General features: G+C 35.6%; 1 protein-coding gene across 3 annotated transcripts in view; it reads right to left on the reverse strand.

The window, feature by feature from the left end:
* The window catches only part of ANO6 (anoctamin 6), a 218413-nt gene that overhangs the window by 89143 nt on the left and 112839 nt on the right, over nt 1-16431 (reverse strand). For all 3 annotated transcript variants that reach the window (XM_031000832.3, XM_031000833.3, XM_031000831.3), the window contains one exon: nt 11801-11929. In XM_031000832.3, coding sequence (XP_030856692.1) covers nt 11801-11929 — 129 coding nt within the window. The remainder of the gene's footprint in view (nt 1-11800; nt 11930-16431) is intronic.

Consider the following 16431-nt stretch of genomic DNA (forward strand, 5'->3'; position numbering starts at 1 on the left):
CTTGATGGGTGTTTTAACAATAAGTGCTGGTAGGGAAAAAAATCATGTAACTCTGTTCAATGGCCTTATTAAAAATTCATGGTTCCCATCACAGTTGGGCTGTCTCCTTCCTGGCCCCTAGCTATCCACTAGGGAGCTGTTCCAAACTTTTAAGGTGCTCCTTACGCTCATTACCTAACTTCCAGCCCAGCATGCTCTGCAGGTGACCTCACCTCCTTCCTTACAGAGAAAAGGGCAGCCACTCACTGGAAATTCCTGCCAGTCTCTTTCTTTCTACCTATCAATAGTTGGGCACCACCTCTCTTCTTGGTGTCAGAAGTCTATCCTTTCATCTCTCTTCTTGAGCTTACTTTGGCAATACCTCCCATTTTTCTCTTCATTGCTCTTACTCCTCTGCCAAAAAAACACCTTAAATGTTTCCCAATCTTAAGAATATTAAATCCTCCCATGGCCCTGCCTACTGTTCAATTACTGCCCTTACTTCAGAGGTGTCTTTTAATCTTGATATCATTAACACTTAAAACAAGCCTATAACAGGGTAAGCACACAATAAATGTCTGATGAATGAATAAACTGAGTGAATGGTGGATCGATGACTGCCTGTTAAGCTGGAATGAACTAAGGAGTGTAAATGGCTGCAGTGCAGCAACTGCAGCCCCCCAAATTTTCTGAGCCCCCCCAAATTTTCCATGTACTTTTACTTATGGCTATTACAGGACATGGTGTAGAAAGAGAGATGCAGTTTAATTCTGAAGTACACCAGCACCAGATAGAGAGCACAGGGGCATCCACAGCATGAAGTGATTCCTGGACGCTTCAGAATTTGAATTACCAGATGACAAAAGGAATGAGGCTTAGACAGCCCAGAATGAGCCAGCCCCACATGAGGGCAGTTCTGCCAAACATACCAAACACAAAATATTTCTGTCTTGGTTGTATCAGCTGTATCAGCTATGAATGCAACATGCTGAATAGTGCAAGTCAGACATGTACCTTCTTGATGGAGTTTCTAAACTGAGGCTACAACTCATCACCTTCAAGGGACTCTCTCTTCTCGGATTTTGTTCCAACAAACAGCCCCTGTAGCTCTTGCAGTTTTGGTTTTCCTGTTACTCCTGGGCATAGTGGTTAGATTCAGAGTCAAAACTGAAATCCTGACTCTGCCATTTACTAGCTCTGTGATGTTTGGGCAAATAATCAACTCTATAATCATCAGCAGTTTCATCTAAAAAATAGAGGGAAAAAACAGCTTCATTTTGGGATTGTTTTAAGGATTAAGCATGATCATGGGCATAAAGCACTCAGCATGATGCCTGGCATATGATAAGCGCTGTAGATACGTCAGCCATCACCATTACCTTCTCTCTGCCTTTTAACATGCTCGACTTCCCTTATTCCTCAAAAAAAAAGAAATTCTCTCTATTCTGCGGGGCTTAGAGGCTCATCTCTGTTTTAAATACCAAATATCTGACAAAACAGGCAACCCCACTCACTCTGCCTCTACATCATGCACCCAATGACCCTTCGTCCCTGCAGTGGGACACCAGTACACCATTTTACAGGAACTCTATGAGAGTCACCTAGACTCCCCCTTCTTGACTCTTCTACACCACTTGGCTATCCTGATCTTCAGGCTACCTTCTTTGATATCTGATGGATATCTATCTTTTCCTTCTCTGAAGGATGTGAACATATCTTTTTATCTCTTCTCTTTTGCCTCATGTCTATTATAAGGTAGGTCACTGATGAGAATGTATAGCACATATGAATATCATAGACGCAGAAAACACTAGAAATACTTCCCCTCAATCTCATTTTAAGAGCTTGATAATATTCTCTCAGAGAGATGTACCATTATTTATTTAACCAATTTCAAATGGTTGGATATTTAGGTGGTTTCTACCTTTTTGCTATTACGAAAAATCTTTGTGCATCCATTATTGTTTCCTCAGGATAAGGTCCTAAAAGTAAAATTGTTAAAGAGTGTATTCAATTTTAAGTTCTTTAATATGTATTGCTGTACTGCCCTCCAGAAAGGTTGTACTAATTTATTCTATTTTAGTTCTTTACAAAGAACTCCTGAGATATTTACCTGATTTCTCTCAGGATAATTGGTAGACCTTGGAGTTGGTTTATAATGCCCTCCATTTTACCACCAACTATAAATACTTAAAACAGTTGAATCAAGGATAGGACATTTTTATTTGCTTAAACACATTAATATATCACCTTGGTGTTACTTTAATAAGACAGTTCTTTTCTTTTGGCATGGCAATTCACAAATAACTAGTGGAATACTTAAAAAATTGATCAAACCAGTTTTCTTGGTTTGTCAGGTAGCTAAAGTAAATTAGCATATGTGCTATATTTGTCAAATAGGCACATATCAGGAAAGGATTGCTTACTTAAGAAAAGATTGCTTAAGTCTCTTTAATATGAAATCATCTTTACTTCACTGTAGAATTTACACTTGGATAAGTAACAGCGTTCTTGACATTTAAAAAATTAGGGTAGAGCTGTCTTCCATGTTAAAAATGAAAGATAATTAATATTGCATATTGGCTGACATAGCCATTGCTCAATAAATATTTGCTGAATAAATGAATACCTGAGGCCACACAATTTTAAAGTAAAAATTATCTATGTGCCTTACTGGAAACCTTATACATAAGAACCTAAACTGATAGTCTATGATCTTTATTTGGCAGCATAAAATGTTTAAATGAGGCTCATTGACTAAAAAAAAAAAAAAAAGGCTAGTCATAAATTAACCTGTGTTGTAAATGTGTACATCTCTATGGGAGCAAATTCATTTGCAGTGCAACCACATTTTATTTTTTAACCTACTAGAATTCTAGTAAAGCCAAAGTGACTGTAATCACTGAGGACCTAGGTACATCACAAAATGATGCATGTGATTCTATTACTGATGGTGGAGAATGGTACTGGAGGTTCAAGGTGAAAAAGGACAAAAGCACCTGCCACACTCCAGAAACCAGTATCTTATTCATACCTCTTTTGAGAGGTTAATAAAGCTGTCAGGGAAATAAAGAATAAAGCAATCAAAATCACAAAGGACAGACTGGCATAATTAAGGAAGCTTTCTATCCCTACGCACCCTAGATTACACATTACACATTATACATCTCATTTGGCTTAGTAAAGTCATTGTTGTGAAGGACTTACTTGCCAATTACACAGTAATAGTACTGATTGTAAACACAAATATCTACCATTTTCTTTCTATTACCCACCTTTTTCAGTGTAAAAAGCAGGGACTGCAATGTCTAAGTAGTAAAATTAATGAATATACTATGATGATAAAGTAGAAATCAGTTGGGATTAATGAAATATATGAATAGATTGATTTCAAATATTCTTATACTTTTGTTAGGCAAAGTATTGATGGTGCTGTCATTGTATTTTCAACTTGCCAATCTTTTTTTAACCTACAAAAACGCAAGAGAAATACATCATAGGTACTTAATTTGTGGAAAAAGAATTAGTCTAATTACTGTGCTATTTATTAGTTCTCCCGAAGGTTTGGTAAGCAGAATACATTATTTAATCAGAACTTAATTTAAATTCACGTGTTGGTGATAAAAACATTTAATGTTAGTGGACTGATCTGATGAGGAATTTACTCAACTGAGTAATGTATGTTCACTAGGGGACAAAAAACAGATGAGCATTTTAAATGATAAACATAGGATGGAGTGAATATTTAGCTGAAGTTCACTTCCAAATACGACTTTTAAATCAAATCACAAAAGAAAGAAATGCTCATTCTGAGTAACACAGAAAACAAATTTTCAAAGAAGAAAAAATAAACACCCATAATTCACTGCCAAGATAACTATTCTATTAATTAAGTGTACAATAAAGTTTTTCAGTAAAGTGTTTTCCAAACTTATCTGCTTAAAGGAACAACTTTGGAGAGCTTATTTAAAATGTAGATTCTTGAACCTCTCCCCTGGAAGTACTGACTCAGCATGTATGGGATGGGGCCTGGACAATCTATTTTTAACAAGCAACCCAGGTGACTTCTCATAGGACAAGTTTAGTAAATCCTATTTTCTAGGACACACCTTTTTCTGTGCATATATGCATGTACAAGTGCACACAAGCAGCTATTCTTTTGTGATGATTTATCCCTGTCAAGCCTGTTTTATGAGAGAATTTGGTATAGCTGATTTTTGCCAATCCTGCTGTACCCCTTTACAGATGATCTTTTAAAAAGGTGACACATTTGCCCTGCTGGTACCAGGTAAATGACAGCCTCTTCATTCAACCTACAGCCAGACCTCAGGAGGAGCAATCAGAAAAAGGGTTTTCTCTTCTCCATGTCTTTGTGAACCCATTGTTAATTCCCTCAGTAGGATAAAATAGAATAATCAGGTCTTTTCAGAATTTCATTGTCCTCTCTGTTTTTAAGGTTTCAGCCCAGAGATACTTCCCATTTTGGAAATAAGAAGCAAGAATTGGATTCATTGCTCTTGGTGGTAATACTCAAAAATAAAATCAAATGTGCTTATACCAGCAACGCATTTCATAGCTGTAATTTGAAACTGCTGATTCTAATTTAATTTATTCCTTTTTACCTACAATCTTAGCATAAACAAGTAGACTGTAAAGCAAGGGAAAAGATAAAAATATAAAGACCTCCCTACTTTAGTCTAAAATATTTAGGAGCTAAAGATAGATCTGACTTCACTCCCTAAAACAAAAGACAGAACACCTGCCAAAAGTTAGCTGGGAAGTAAAACCACCCAACACTGGCTGCCATATCTCTTACTGAGCCTATCTTAACATGAGGCTCAAGTTTCCAATTCATGAACTACCTGTTGCAAACGTCATTCCCAGGCAAACTTTCCACGCTGTTCTGATTCCTCATAGTGCCCCCCACCTTCTGCTGTCCCTTTATTTCTTCAATTTGAAGAAGGTAAGCCAATTTTTAGTCTATGCAATCATGCCTTCCTCTTTATGAGGATTCATGAGACAAATTTTTCTCAGGAGGATCTTTCCTACGAGAACACTGTGTTGCTTCGGAACAACCAGTTTTGTTTTTATTGTGATAAAACTTTAAATTATGTTATTAATAAAATCCTCTTATATTCTTTGGCAACTAAGAAGTTGAGAGGCAAATTTGCAGCTGATCTCTAACTTCTGAACAAGAACTTATGGTTGATAATAAATCATTTTATTACTCTGACACATGGCTTCATTTTATTTTTCTGGCTTTTATATTTCTTTTACCCTGATTTAGTCTTTAATTACTTTCATTCTTGATGTATTTCCATAGGTGACCTTAAATACTTTTTTTCCACTTCCCTCCTAACATTTATATTTATTTTAATTGATAAATAAAAATGTTATGTATAACATGTTTTAAAATATGCATATATAATGGAAGCCAAAATCAAGCTGATTAACATTACACGCCACAAACTTTTGTGGTAAAAACACTTAAAATCTACTCCTTAGCAGTTTTCAAGAATATATTATCAAATAGAGCCAGCTGTACAATAGTTCTCCTAATCTTATCCCTCTTATCTAAAATTTTGTATCCTTTGACCAACATCTCCCCAACATCCTCTCACCTCCAGCCCCTGCTAATCACTATTCTACTATCTACTTCCATGAATTCAACTTTTTTTACACTCAATATGTAAGCATCAAATACTATTTAATAAATTACAAATTCATTCATGCATTGCTTAACAACAGGGATACGTTCTGAGAATGTGATTTCATCTTTGTGTGAACACCATAGAGTGTACATATGAACATACACAAACCTAGAAGGTGTAGCCTACCATACACCTAGGGTATATGGAATGGCCTGCCGCTCTCAGGCTACAATCCTGCACTGCATGAGACTGAGCTGAATACCACAGGCAGCTGTAACACCATGGTAAGTATCTGTGTATCTTAATATAGAAAAGCTACAGTAAAAATACTGTATAAACATTTTACAGATGGTATACCAGTTTAGGGCACTTATCATGAATGGAGCTTGCAGGCCTGGAAGTTGCTGTGGGTGAGTCAGCAAGTGAGTGGTGACTGAACCTGAAGGCTTAAGACATTATGTGCACTACTGTAGACTTTATAACACTGCTCACTTAGCTTAAAACACAAACACACTCTACAGCTGTACAAAACTTCTTTCTTTATATCCTTATTCTATTGCAAATATTTTTCTATCTTTAATTTTTAACTTTTTAAACTTCTTTGTTGAAAACTAAGACACAAATACACACGTTAGCTAGGCCTACACAGGGTCTGGATCATCAGTATCACTGTCTTCCACCTCCACATCTTGTCTCACTGGAAGGTCTTCAGGGGCAGGAACAGAAATAGAGCTGTCATCTCCTGTGATAACAGTGCCTTCTTTTGGAATACCTCCTGAAGTACCTGCCTGAGGCTGTTTTACAGTTAACTTCTTTTTTTTATAAGTAGGAATATACTCTAAAATAATGATAAAAAGTATACTTTTAAAATATATTATAGTATAGTAAACACATAAACCAGTAACATAGTCATTTATTACCAAGTATTCTGTACTATACATGATTGTATGTGCTATATTTTTACATGACTAGCAGCCCAGCCCAATAGGTTTGTTTATACCAGCATGACCACAGACATGTGAGTAATGCATTGCACTACCATGTTAAGACAGCTATGATGTCACTAGGCAACAGGAATTTTTCAGCTGTGTTACAATCTTAAGAGGCATCATGGTATATGTGGTACATTGTTGACTGAAACATCATTAAGCAACTTATGACTATACATAAATAATTTAATGTAGTATTAACATAAATAAGTAGGGTGCTAATAACTATAAAAAGTACACATTGCATATTAAAGCTAATAAATGAATGCTTTGAGTTATACTATACTATCAGTTATAATACTATCTTATGAGGCAAAAATAACCAAATACTTAATATGCATAAGACTTAATGAGGAACCAAGCCATATGATCACCTCAATAGATACAAGAAAAAGCATTTGATAAGCTTTAAAACCCAGTTATTATAAAAATGCTTAGCAATCTAGGACTAAAAGGGAACTCCTTTAACTTTTTAAAAGAAATCTATCAAAAATGTATGGCAAATGTAATATTTAATAGTGAAATTTTAGAAACGTTCCCATTAAAATCAGGAACAATACAATAGTGACTACTATGTGTATTGGTTTTCTTCAAGAGGTCATAGCCATTGCACTCAGACAAGAAAAAAAAGTATAAATATGGCAAAGAAAGAACAAAATTGTCATCATTTGTAGACAACATGGTCTTCATTTGGGAAAATTAATAGTATTAGAAACTACTAAAACTAAAAAGAGCTTATCAAGGTTCTTAGCACTCATAGAAATCAACAGACTTCTTTTACACACAGTAAATCATAACTGCATTTAAAACGCCTCTGACAATAGCAACAAAAATTTTCAATAATTGGAAAAAGTTAATAAAAATGTACAAGATCTTCATGGACACTACAGGTTGAATATCTCTTATCCAAAATGCTTGGAACTAGAAGTATTTCTAATTTGGGACTTTTTAAGAAATTGGAATATTTACATTATACTTACCAGCTGAGCATCCCACATCTGAAAATCCAAAATGATCCACTAAGCATTTCTTTTGAACGTCAAGTCAGCACTCAAAAAGTTTTGCGTTTTGGTGCATTTTGGATTTGGGATGCTTAACCTGTATTATAAAGCTTTACTTAAAGGATAGTAGATCTCAATAAAAGGAGTGATATATCATGTTCATCATAGTAAAACTTTTTGGTAAGTTTTTAAACATTTCCCAAGAGATCTCATCCAGACTCTAGGAAAACTGTTCTGGTCTCATGATGATTAATCCAAAACAATGGATAACAGTTTTTAGAAGCTCACAGGCTCTATAACCAGTTAGTTGTCTCACGGTATTTGAAAGTTTGAATTAAATTATAATTAGATAAATTTAACTTTGATCACTAATTTTAAAAAAATTCTCTATCCTACAGTCTCCACTGGCCAGATCCTTTTGCCACACACTAAAGAATTCTTAAGGTCAGATATGAAATACAAATATATACTTCCATATATAAACTTTTCAACTTCAAGGACATAAATTTTCCATTAACTTTTAGGAATGGATTTTTTAAAGTAAATAAATAAATCATATTCAGGGTTGTTCCCACTGTTTTTGTACTACCTAGACCTCTTCCCCATCTTCACCCTCATCTGAATTGTACCATTACTTGGTCACTAACACATCGGCTTGAAGGCAAGCATCAGACAAAACAAAATTCAAAAGATCAGTTCTGCCAATTGTTAGCAGTTCTGGAAGAAAGCAGCAATTACTAACAAAACTGAGCAAGAGGAGTTGGAGAAATATATGGGAATTTGTTTTATGTAAAACATCTTTGCTCTTTACAATATGGATCAAACATATTTAGATATATTTAATCATCTACTGTGCCAGATACTGCTGGCTGCCTACGGAACAGCCATTCTCCCCTCTTTATTACTAAGAAAAGCCTGCTTGTTCTTTAGGTATTCTGTGATCAGGTGACTCAAGAGATGAAAGACCAATCCTATGCAATAATTCCATTCATATCGCCAGTAGTTGATTTAGGAAGAGACTTGTAACAGACAATGAATTGTGAAAGGAAATCTGCAAAGGGCCCTTCTAGAGGAGCTTTCTTCCCTCTTAAAAAACAGCCCTGAGAAAGGGCATTCCTTCTCTCTGCCTCTGGCTACCTGGAGTTGCAGCAGCCATCTTAAAATCAAGGGAAGACAATTTAAGAGCCAAAATATTGAGGATGGCAGAGCAGGAGGATGGAATGACTTCATTGAGCCAATAAACTAATCCAGAAATGGCTGCATCTCTAGACTACTTAAATGAGAAAATAATTATTTCCTTTTAGCATTTAAGCCATTTTGAGTTTGGTTTTCCTGATATTTGTGATTTAAAACATTCAAACATTCTGTGCCAAGCTCAGTACAGACTAAATGAGCATTTGTTGCTGAAGCAACTTACAATCATCCTCATGTAAAATCTAAATGTAAATGGTTTATGCTTTTTAAAGGAAGGTGTTGTGTTTCTTAAGTGTTTTTGGTCATATGAGTGGCCCAAGTTACATGATATTTGGAGGTTTGGCTAGAAAATTATTTTCTTTTTGCTCAAAGGATGATACATCCTTTTAAATACTCTATGTTTTTGGTGTTTGTAGCCCTGTCACTTCTATCTTTCTCCAGCCCTACAAAGTGTTTAACAATATCCTTTAGATAAACTCTGGTGGAGTCAAGCTTGGGGTTGCTTTAGGAAATCAATATGGTTTACACATAAGTTTTTTTCTTTCAAAGAAAACAGGATTTTGAATTGCCTTTCCTTGGTATTGTCCTAAATCCTCAATAAGGCCTGACAAGGAGTACAATTGAACTCACAAATGTTTTTCCAATGAAGAAAAACATGATTCCAAAGTTAAGCTTTGAATTTCGGTGAAGTATATATAAATTAAGTAATATGTGCAAATACAGTCTGAAAACACTTCAAAGCACAGCTTATAAAAATGAACATCAAGGTATGTCAATCCATGAGTTCAAGGATTGCCAAAATTAATGATGATTTTTTTCCTCCTTATTTATGAGAGTTACCTTGGGACCTATGTTTCTGTCTGAAGCAAATGCAGAACTGATTAAAGTAAGCAGCTCTAGGGCCCTTCATCATGGCAGTAAAGCTCTTGTTTAAAACCAAAACTGTTTCTTTTATACTTTAATGGATTAGATCTGTTTAACTTACTTCATATATTGCTCAATCCAGATCCATTGGCATACGGATGCTTAATGAATATTTGATGATGGTGACTATGACTGCATAGAATATATCTTAGCGTCCACAGGAAAATGAAAGTATCCTAAGCTGTTTTACTTTAGTGATAAAATTGTATAATAACAGGAAAGTCATGCCTTTTTATATCAGGGCATTATTTTAAGAAAATCCCAAATGGGAAGATACAAGAATTAAAATTTATGATCTAATAATGCTAAAATATTCTGTAACATCTATATGTTATTTTATTTAATCTTAACCATAATTATATAGGCTAAGTATTAGGATCCAATTTCCCTGAATCTAAGATGCCATTGATTGTATGGTGAGCCAATATTTTATGTATTAATAAGAAAAAATTCAACAATGAAATTATGATACAGCATTTGTAAGATCCAACTGATTTTAGAGATGTCAAACATAAAAAAGAAAAAAAAACTGATTTGAAAATTTGCCTAAGTCACATAGCTACCCAGCCAGAAACGATACTTTCCACTCTTCTGAGTTCTGACCAGTAGCATATGAGCACAACTGATGTAGTTACTTTGAGGACAAAGAGGTAAAGAAGCATGAGTACTTTCTTCATCTTATCTACCATTTATCTATGTTGATATTCGGGATGACCCGGGAGTCTACCTGTGGAATATGGCAGAGCTTCAGTCAGGCTTGGGTTTCTTGATAACTGCAAAGGACAGAGGCCCAACCCCAAACTATGTGCCAAACAGGGATGCTACATTTGACCTTGACGTGAACAATAAACACTCTGTTTTTGTGTTAAGTCCCTGTCATCTGGGAACTTGTTTGTTACAACTAGAATTACTCCAACAGAGTGGCAGAATTAGAACTTGAAGGTCAGTTTCCAAAGTCTGGGCTCATTCTATTCCACTATGCAAATATAAAATGCCAAACTTAACCCCCTCTGAAACAAACAGATGAATAAAACAGTACTGATTACCTCATTTTTTAAAAGGTTTTATCACTTGATTTGAAAGAATGGGCAAAAATCAATAGATTTAAAGTTGGCATATTTCAAGGAGACAGTCTAGACAGGGACAATTAAAGTTTTGTGTGTGTGTGGGGGGGGGGAGAGAGAGAGAGAGAACAGAGAGAGAGGGAGAGAGCACACATATATGTGAAAAGGGGAAGAAAAAAAGGATGAGGAATGATTTCTAAAGTGGGTGAAAGTAACACACATATGCACTCTTTTTTGGTCTGTTTTAGTTTAATGCAGTTTGGGTACAGGTAAAAACGTTCCAGGGAGTTGTTTACAACCCTGCCCTACTGTTTTAATATCCTGAGATAAAGACGGCCCTTTACTTTAAAAAGCTTGGTGCAAAGGAAAGGGAGAAGAGAGCAGCTTGACTGGCAATGCAATGAATGAAAGGGAGGTAACAGAGAAAAATGCGAGGTCAAGAGCAGTCTCCATATTCAAGACAGTTTGAACCATGGCTTCACCACTTGCCAGACTAGATTCCATGACCTTGTATATTCATCTAACCTAAGGGTCATCTCTATCGTCCATAAAATGGTGTGATTATAGAACCCACTTCATGCTGTATGAAAGGAGAACATGTATGCAAATGTATGTACAATACCTGAGTGAGCACACATTGAAAGCTAGTTGTTATTACACTTGTCATTATTAATCATTAGCTTCCTATGCCACCTAATTGAATAGCCAGGCATGCTTAAGGTAAATCTCTTCTGTACAATAGAAAGTCCAGTTCCTTGAAAGAAAGTCTGCTTTCAGCTGTGAAACCAAACGAGGTTAAGAGCCTGAGGAAGTTTCTGATTCATATTTAAAAAACGTTTTGTTAATATGCTTTGAGAAAACATGAGCAGAGAAAATATGAAACTGTTTTGTGTATGATATTTCAACACCAGTTTCACTTTATTACTTATACAAAATAGCAGTTTTTTCATGTTACAATATAAGAAATAAAAAGAAAGGAAAATAGCATAAAAACTTACCCTTTGTTTTTCATTTGTACCCTTTTTATTGGTCTCTTTTCTGCTTTCATCCTCATATACTAGAACAAAGTCAATTCTTCGCTGGCCATCATTAAAAAAGAGGGAGTCAGGTTTTCCATTAAATTCTTCCTGTGTAAAACAGAAAAACAAATTGTAATATATAATTTTTTGAAAAAATGCTGACTTACAAGTGTTAATTTTCAAGCTTTAATAGGTTTATTGTGAAAGAGAAATAAATCCACTACTAGTTAGCTTACCAAACAGTCATGGCCACTATGAACTGACATGGCAAACATGGTCTATTCTTGGTGAAAGGAAGTATTTGAGTTGAACAGCACAGCATTATTCTATAAACTCATGAGAACATGTCAATATTACATATGTAACACAATCATCCCAGAATTATTTCCACCTCAAGCAGCAAAGGCATATCAAGATTGAAAACGAACATAGTAAAAAAAAACTGCCTATCCAAGGGAGTGAAGTTTATTTAACAAGAAGAAAAATCTAAGACAAAACACTGTTGATGAAAATCTCATCCTTCTTATGTCTTATTTTCTAACCTTTTACCATTTTTCATGACTTCTTTTTGGACCTACTTCACCGCTTTATAGAAGGTATCATGGGATAACTTCAAACAAATGCCAAAAGATACTCCCATATAAACAAAAGCTGCACTAGTCATTGGTGTTCGTCCCCTAATCTACAAATGATGTCCCTCATTCCTAGCAAACAAATTTTAAAAAACCAAAAGAACCAGCAACAACAAAATATAGAAGCCTTTAGTTTAGAGCTTAAAATCCTTATGGTTTAAAAGGAAATGATGGCAGAACAGAGACCAAATACAAAAATACCTGTTAACATATGGAGTTGGATAGAATTGTTCTAATTTACTCTGAGGAATGATTTGAATTTGTGTTCTCACACAGCTTGTCAGAATGCTCATGTTAATTTTGTTAAGAATTGACTGCTTTTTAACTAAGTGATACTGAAAAGTTTTCTATGATTCATTGAAAACTGATAAGATTTCATTTTGCAATCATTTGTATAACTTGTATATTGTGTTCATTAAATGTGATTAATTCTTCTCTTCATTATCAATTAGCACAGAAGCTACGCAATTTTACCACACACCACTTTCTCCTTTTCTTCTCACTTTTGAAAACATATTTTTTGATACTTATATGAAACGTGATATTTATCATTCCTTTCCCCTTTTCCACTGTGGAACACATGAAGGTTTATTACCAGTATCTGAAGTTCCAAATTGGCAGATTTTTTCACCAGCAGAATGAATGCTGCTGATGTAACCCATCTCAGTGCACCTTCATCCAGTGCATTTAACCCGGAATTCTAAGCACAAACAGCGTGACTGCCATGAGACCTTTCCTATCCAGGGCAATAAAGGGCTAGGAAAACAAAGACACATCCATGTCTTAGGCTGATACCACTATCCAATTCTTATATTTGCAATTTCAGTTATTTCAAATCAATAAACTTTAAGAGTATTTAAAACTATATGAAAATGCTGAGCCATGTCTTTTTCATTTTAGCCACAGAGTCCTTTAGGTCCATTCAATTTCTCTTACTTTCAGTGAGGACTATACTATAGGTGACAGCCAGGGCTATTTATTGCTAGAGGAAAATTGTGCATGGAGAAAAATATATATATATAATTTCTCAGAAGAACAAAGGGGAAGTGGGGTCCAGTGGAATATAGTCAGGAAAACCTGGTCATCATTGCAAACATCTGAAAAATGTACAAAAAGCAACTTGTTCTCTGTAGCCCACATTCTGTTGCCTTTGGTGGAGTCCAGCAGGAGCTCACTGAAATTAAGTTCTGAAGAATTAGGCCTGGAATGAGAACCACATCTGTACATGGCTCCAGGCACTCTTCCCTTGCACAGTGGCACAGGTTGGCAGTTAGCTCCCAGATAATCTGGTCTGCATGCAAACCTCCCATGTGTGATGCAAGACCATGGCCCTTTATTTGGAGGAACACCTCACTGACTTGGCAACATTTGCCTGTGTGTAATAAGTAGGTCAAACTCCAGTATGGTACTATTAGAATGCAATACTAGAGAAAAGAGTGCCAGTCTCTACCGCTGTGAAATCCAGGTTTCTTATCTCTTGGCAGAAGACATTCTACCACATAACGGGGAAAAAGGGAGAAACTAATATCACTAGCCTGGAAAGAATATGTAACAAATAAGGGAACTGGCCTAAATAAAAACAGATATTTAAAATGCTGAAGTTAAATTATTTGTCCAAGATCTGAATAAAAGCAGTCAGATTAGGATCTTTGCTCAAATTCTTGTTTACGTGTAAGTGTGTTTGAAAGTTGCCTTGGACAGCAAGTGAGATTGACTTACTGTATCGGAATTCCCAAATAGCCTATTCCTCCCCTGACACGGTTGTCATTTACTGAGATTGGAGAGTATTCCAGGCTCATTTGGGTTAATGGTCTCTCAACCTTTACGCCTAGCAGGATGCAAGAAAGGTTTACTGTCTAACAATAAAGTTGAAGAATTACACTACGAAAAGTAAATATCAAAACATTCACATAATTTGAAGTGTAACTGATGTGCAAATATGGAAAAAACATGGGGCTCTCTACAATTTTTAAGACAAAAAAAAATAGTTAATTCCAAGAAGAACACAAAGGGAAAAAAACTGTAATAATAGACAACTACTAAAGTAAAAATATGGAATCTTCTATTTTTCAGTAAATTGTGAATCCAGGTACATAGCAAGTTCTAGGGAAACAAAAGATTAGAAGCAAAAGCCTTTATGTAAATATTTAGATTTCACAAAATATGAAACATAATAAAATTTTATTTACATGCCATGCAGTTATGAATGACACATATTCCTAAGTGTTTTTCCTAACTGTTGCAGAGCTCAGGCATCAGAGTCAAGGCATGAATAATAAGTAGAACGTTTTTTCCCCCCAACAAAATGGTGCAAAAATATTGCAGAGATAGAAGACACTAGGTCAAATTTTTTTCATTTTTATCAAAATGCAAACTACAAAGTTCAAGAAAAACAGTAATAATTGAGCCAAAAAAGTGCCAAGAACTGCAGGTATGGAAGGCTGACTTCCGAAGGTGGAAAGACAAGTACTGTGGAAGCTGGGGTGGGGAGGAAAGGAAGTAACATGGTAGTAACTCTGGACACACAGGGGAGCCACACAGGAAGTCAGCTCAGTAAATGGTGTCTGCTGTAGGGAGTAAATGAGCTTGTTTTTGACCCGAACAGGCATTCAGGAATGTGCAGACAGCAAAGAAGCACAGTGGAAAAGGAGCCCATTCAAGGATGAAAATGCATCCTGAAGCTTGGACTCCAAGTCTGTTTTAGAGTCAAATGTGTCAAGATGTTCCAAGAACATCCCTTGGTTGTGACTCTATGATGATCAAGGTGTACTCAGGAATGGCCCAGAATGATTTTTGTACAAATCACACTGTCTGCTTCCTGCCCTGTTAAACCACACTATTAGCTTCTGAAGATTAGTGGCCAGGTCTGGGTTGTTCACCTTGAGTTCTCAGAACTCAAGGGCTCAGGTTTTTTTCTTAGAATAAAATTTTTTTTCTGATAAAATATATACTCAACACAAAAAAATTCTGAAGATACAAAAAAAGTATACAGAAAAAAATTAAAGTCATATGTAATCCCATCTCCTAGACATGAGCTAAGTTTCTTAAAATTTTGGAGTACATCCTTTCAGGCTTAGATGGACATACATGCATGCAAGAGCACACAAACACACTAACCAAAATGATACCATATTATACATACTGTTTTATAAACATCTATTATAGACACTTGCTAGCTTTATAGAAAGCTTTACAACATGTGTAATAGCTGCAATATAATTTAGTAAAACAGTTCCTCCACTGATGAGCACAGAAGTAGTTTCCAATTTTCTGCCTTTATAAACACTGCTGCAATGAGCATCTTTGTACATATGTATCTGTGCACATGTTCAATTACTAAATTCCAGAAGCAGATTTTAAGTGGCACAGCCTTTTTAAAAGCTTTTGATACATTGGCTGCTAAACTGTCATCCAAAATATTTATAAAATCAACATATCCACCAGAGGGTATGAGTGCTTTGCTCCCCCTCATTTGACTTCAGTGTTTTCTACTTTTCCCAATATGATAGTCAAAATATGTATTTTGTTTTTTTCATGTACACCTTTTAACTAGAGAGCTCTAACTTTGCTATGGATACTGCCCAAATGAAATACTCTTTTTTTTTTGTGGAGTGCTTATTACTATCTTTCACTTACTTGAACAATCTTATTATTTAAACACTTTTCAGTAGATTGTCTTGGGTCTTCTTACTGATGAAATCCTGAAAACCACACAGGTAACTGAGTAAGTGGGGTAAAGGGCAATACAGACTAGGCCTATATGATTCCATGTGGTTCAGTATGGGACTTGTATCTGCTAAGAGAAGACTGCTAAGTGGGGGAGGGCACCAAATATCTCTTCAAAGGTAAGCACTCAACCTGAGTTATGGAGAGACTGGTTATGAGAGGTTCCTATGCATCCCTGGATGGTGCTTGCACCAAGCAATCCAAACCCAGAAATGGTGTGATTTACAGCCACTGTGAACCCTGGTATCCATT

The sequence above is a fragment of the Gorilla gorilla genome, chromosome 10 (genome assembly GCF_029281585.2).
Source record: "Gorilla gorilla gorilla isolate KB3781 chromosome 10, NHGRI_mGorGor1-v2.1_pri, whole genome shotgun sequence".
Taxonomy (NCBI): Eukaryota; Metazoa; Chordata; class Mammalia; order Primates; family Hominidae; genus Gorilla; species Gorilla gorilla.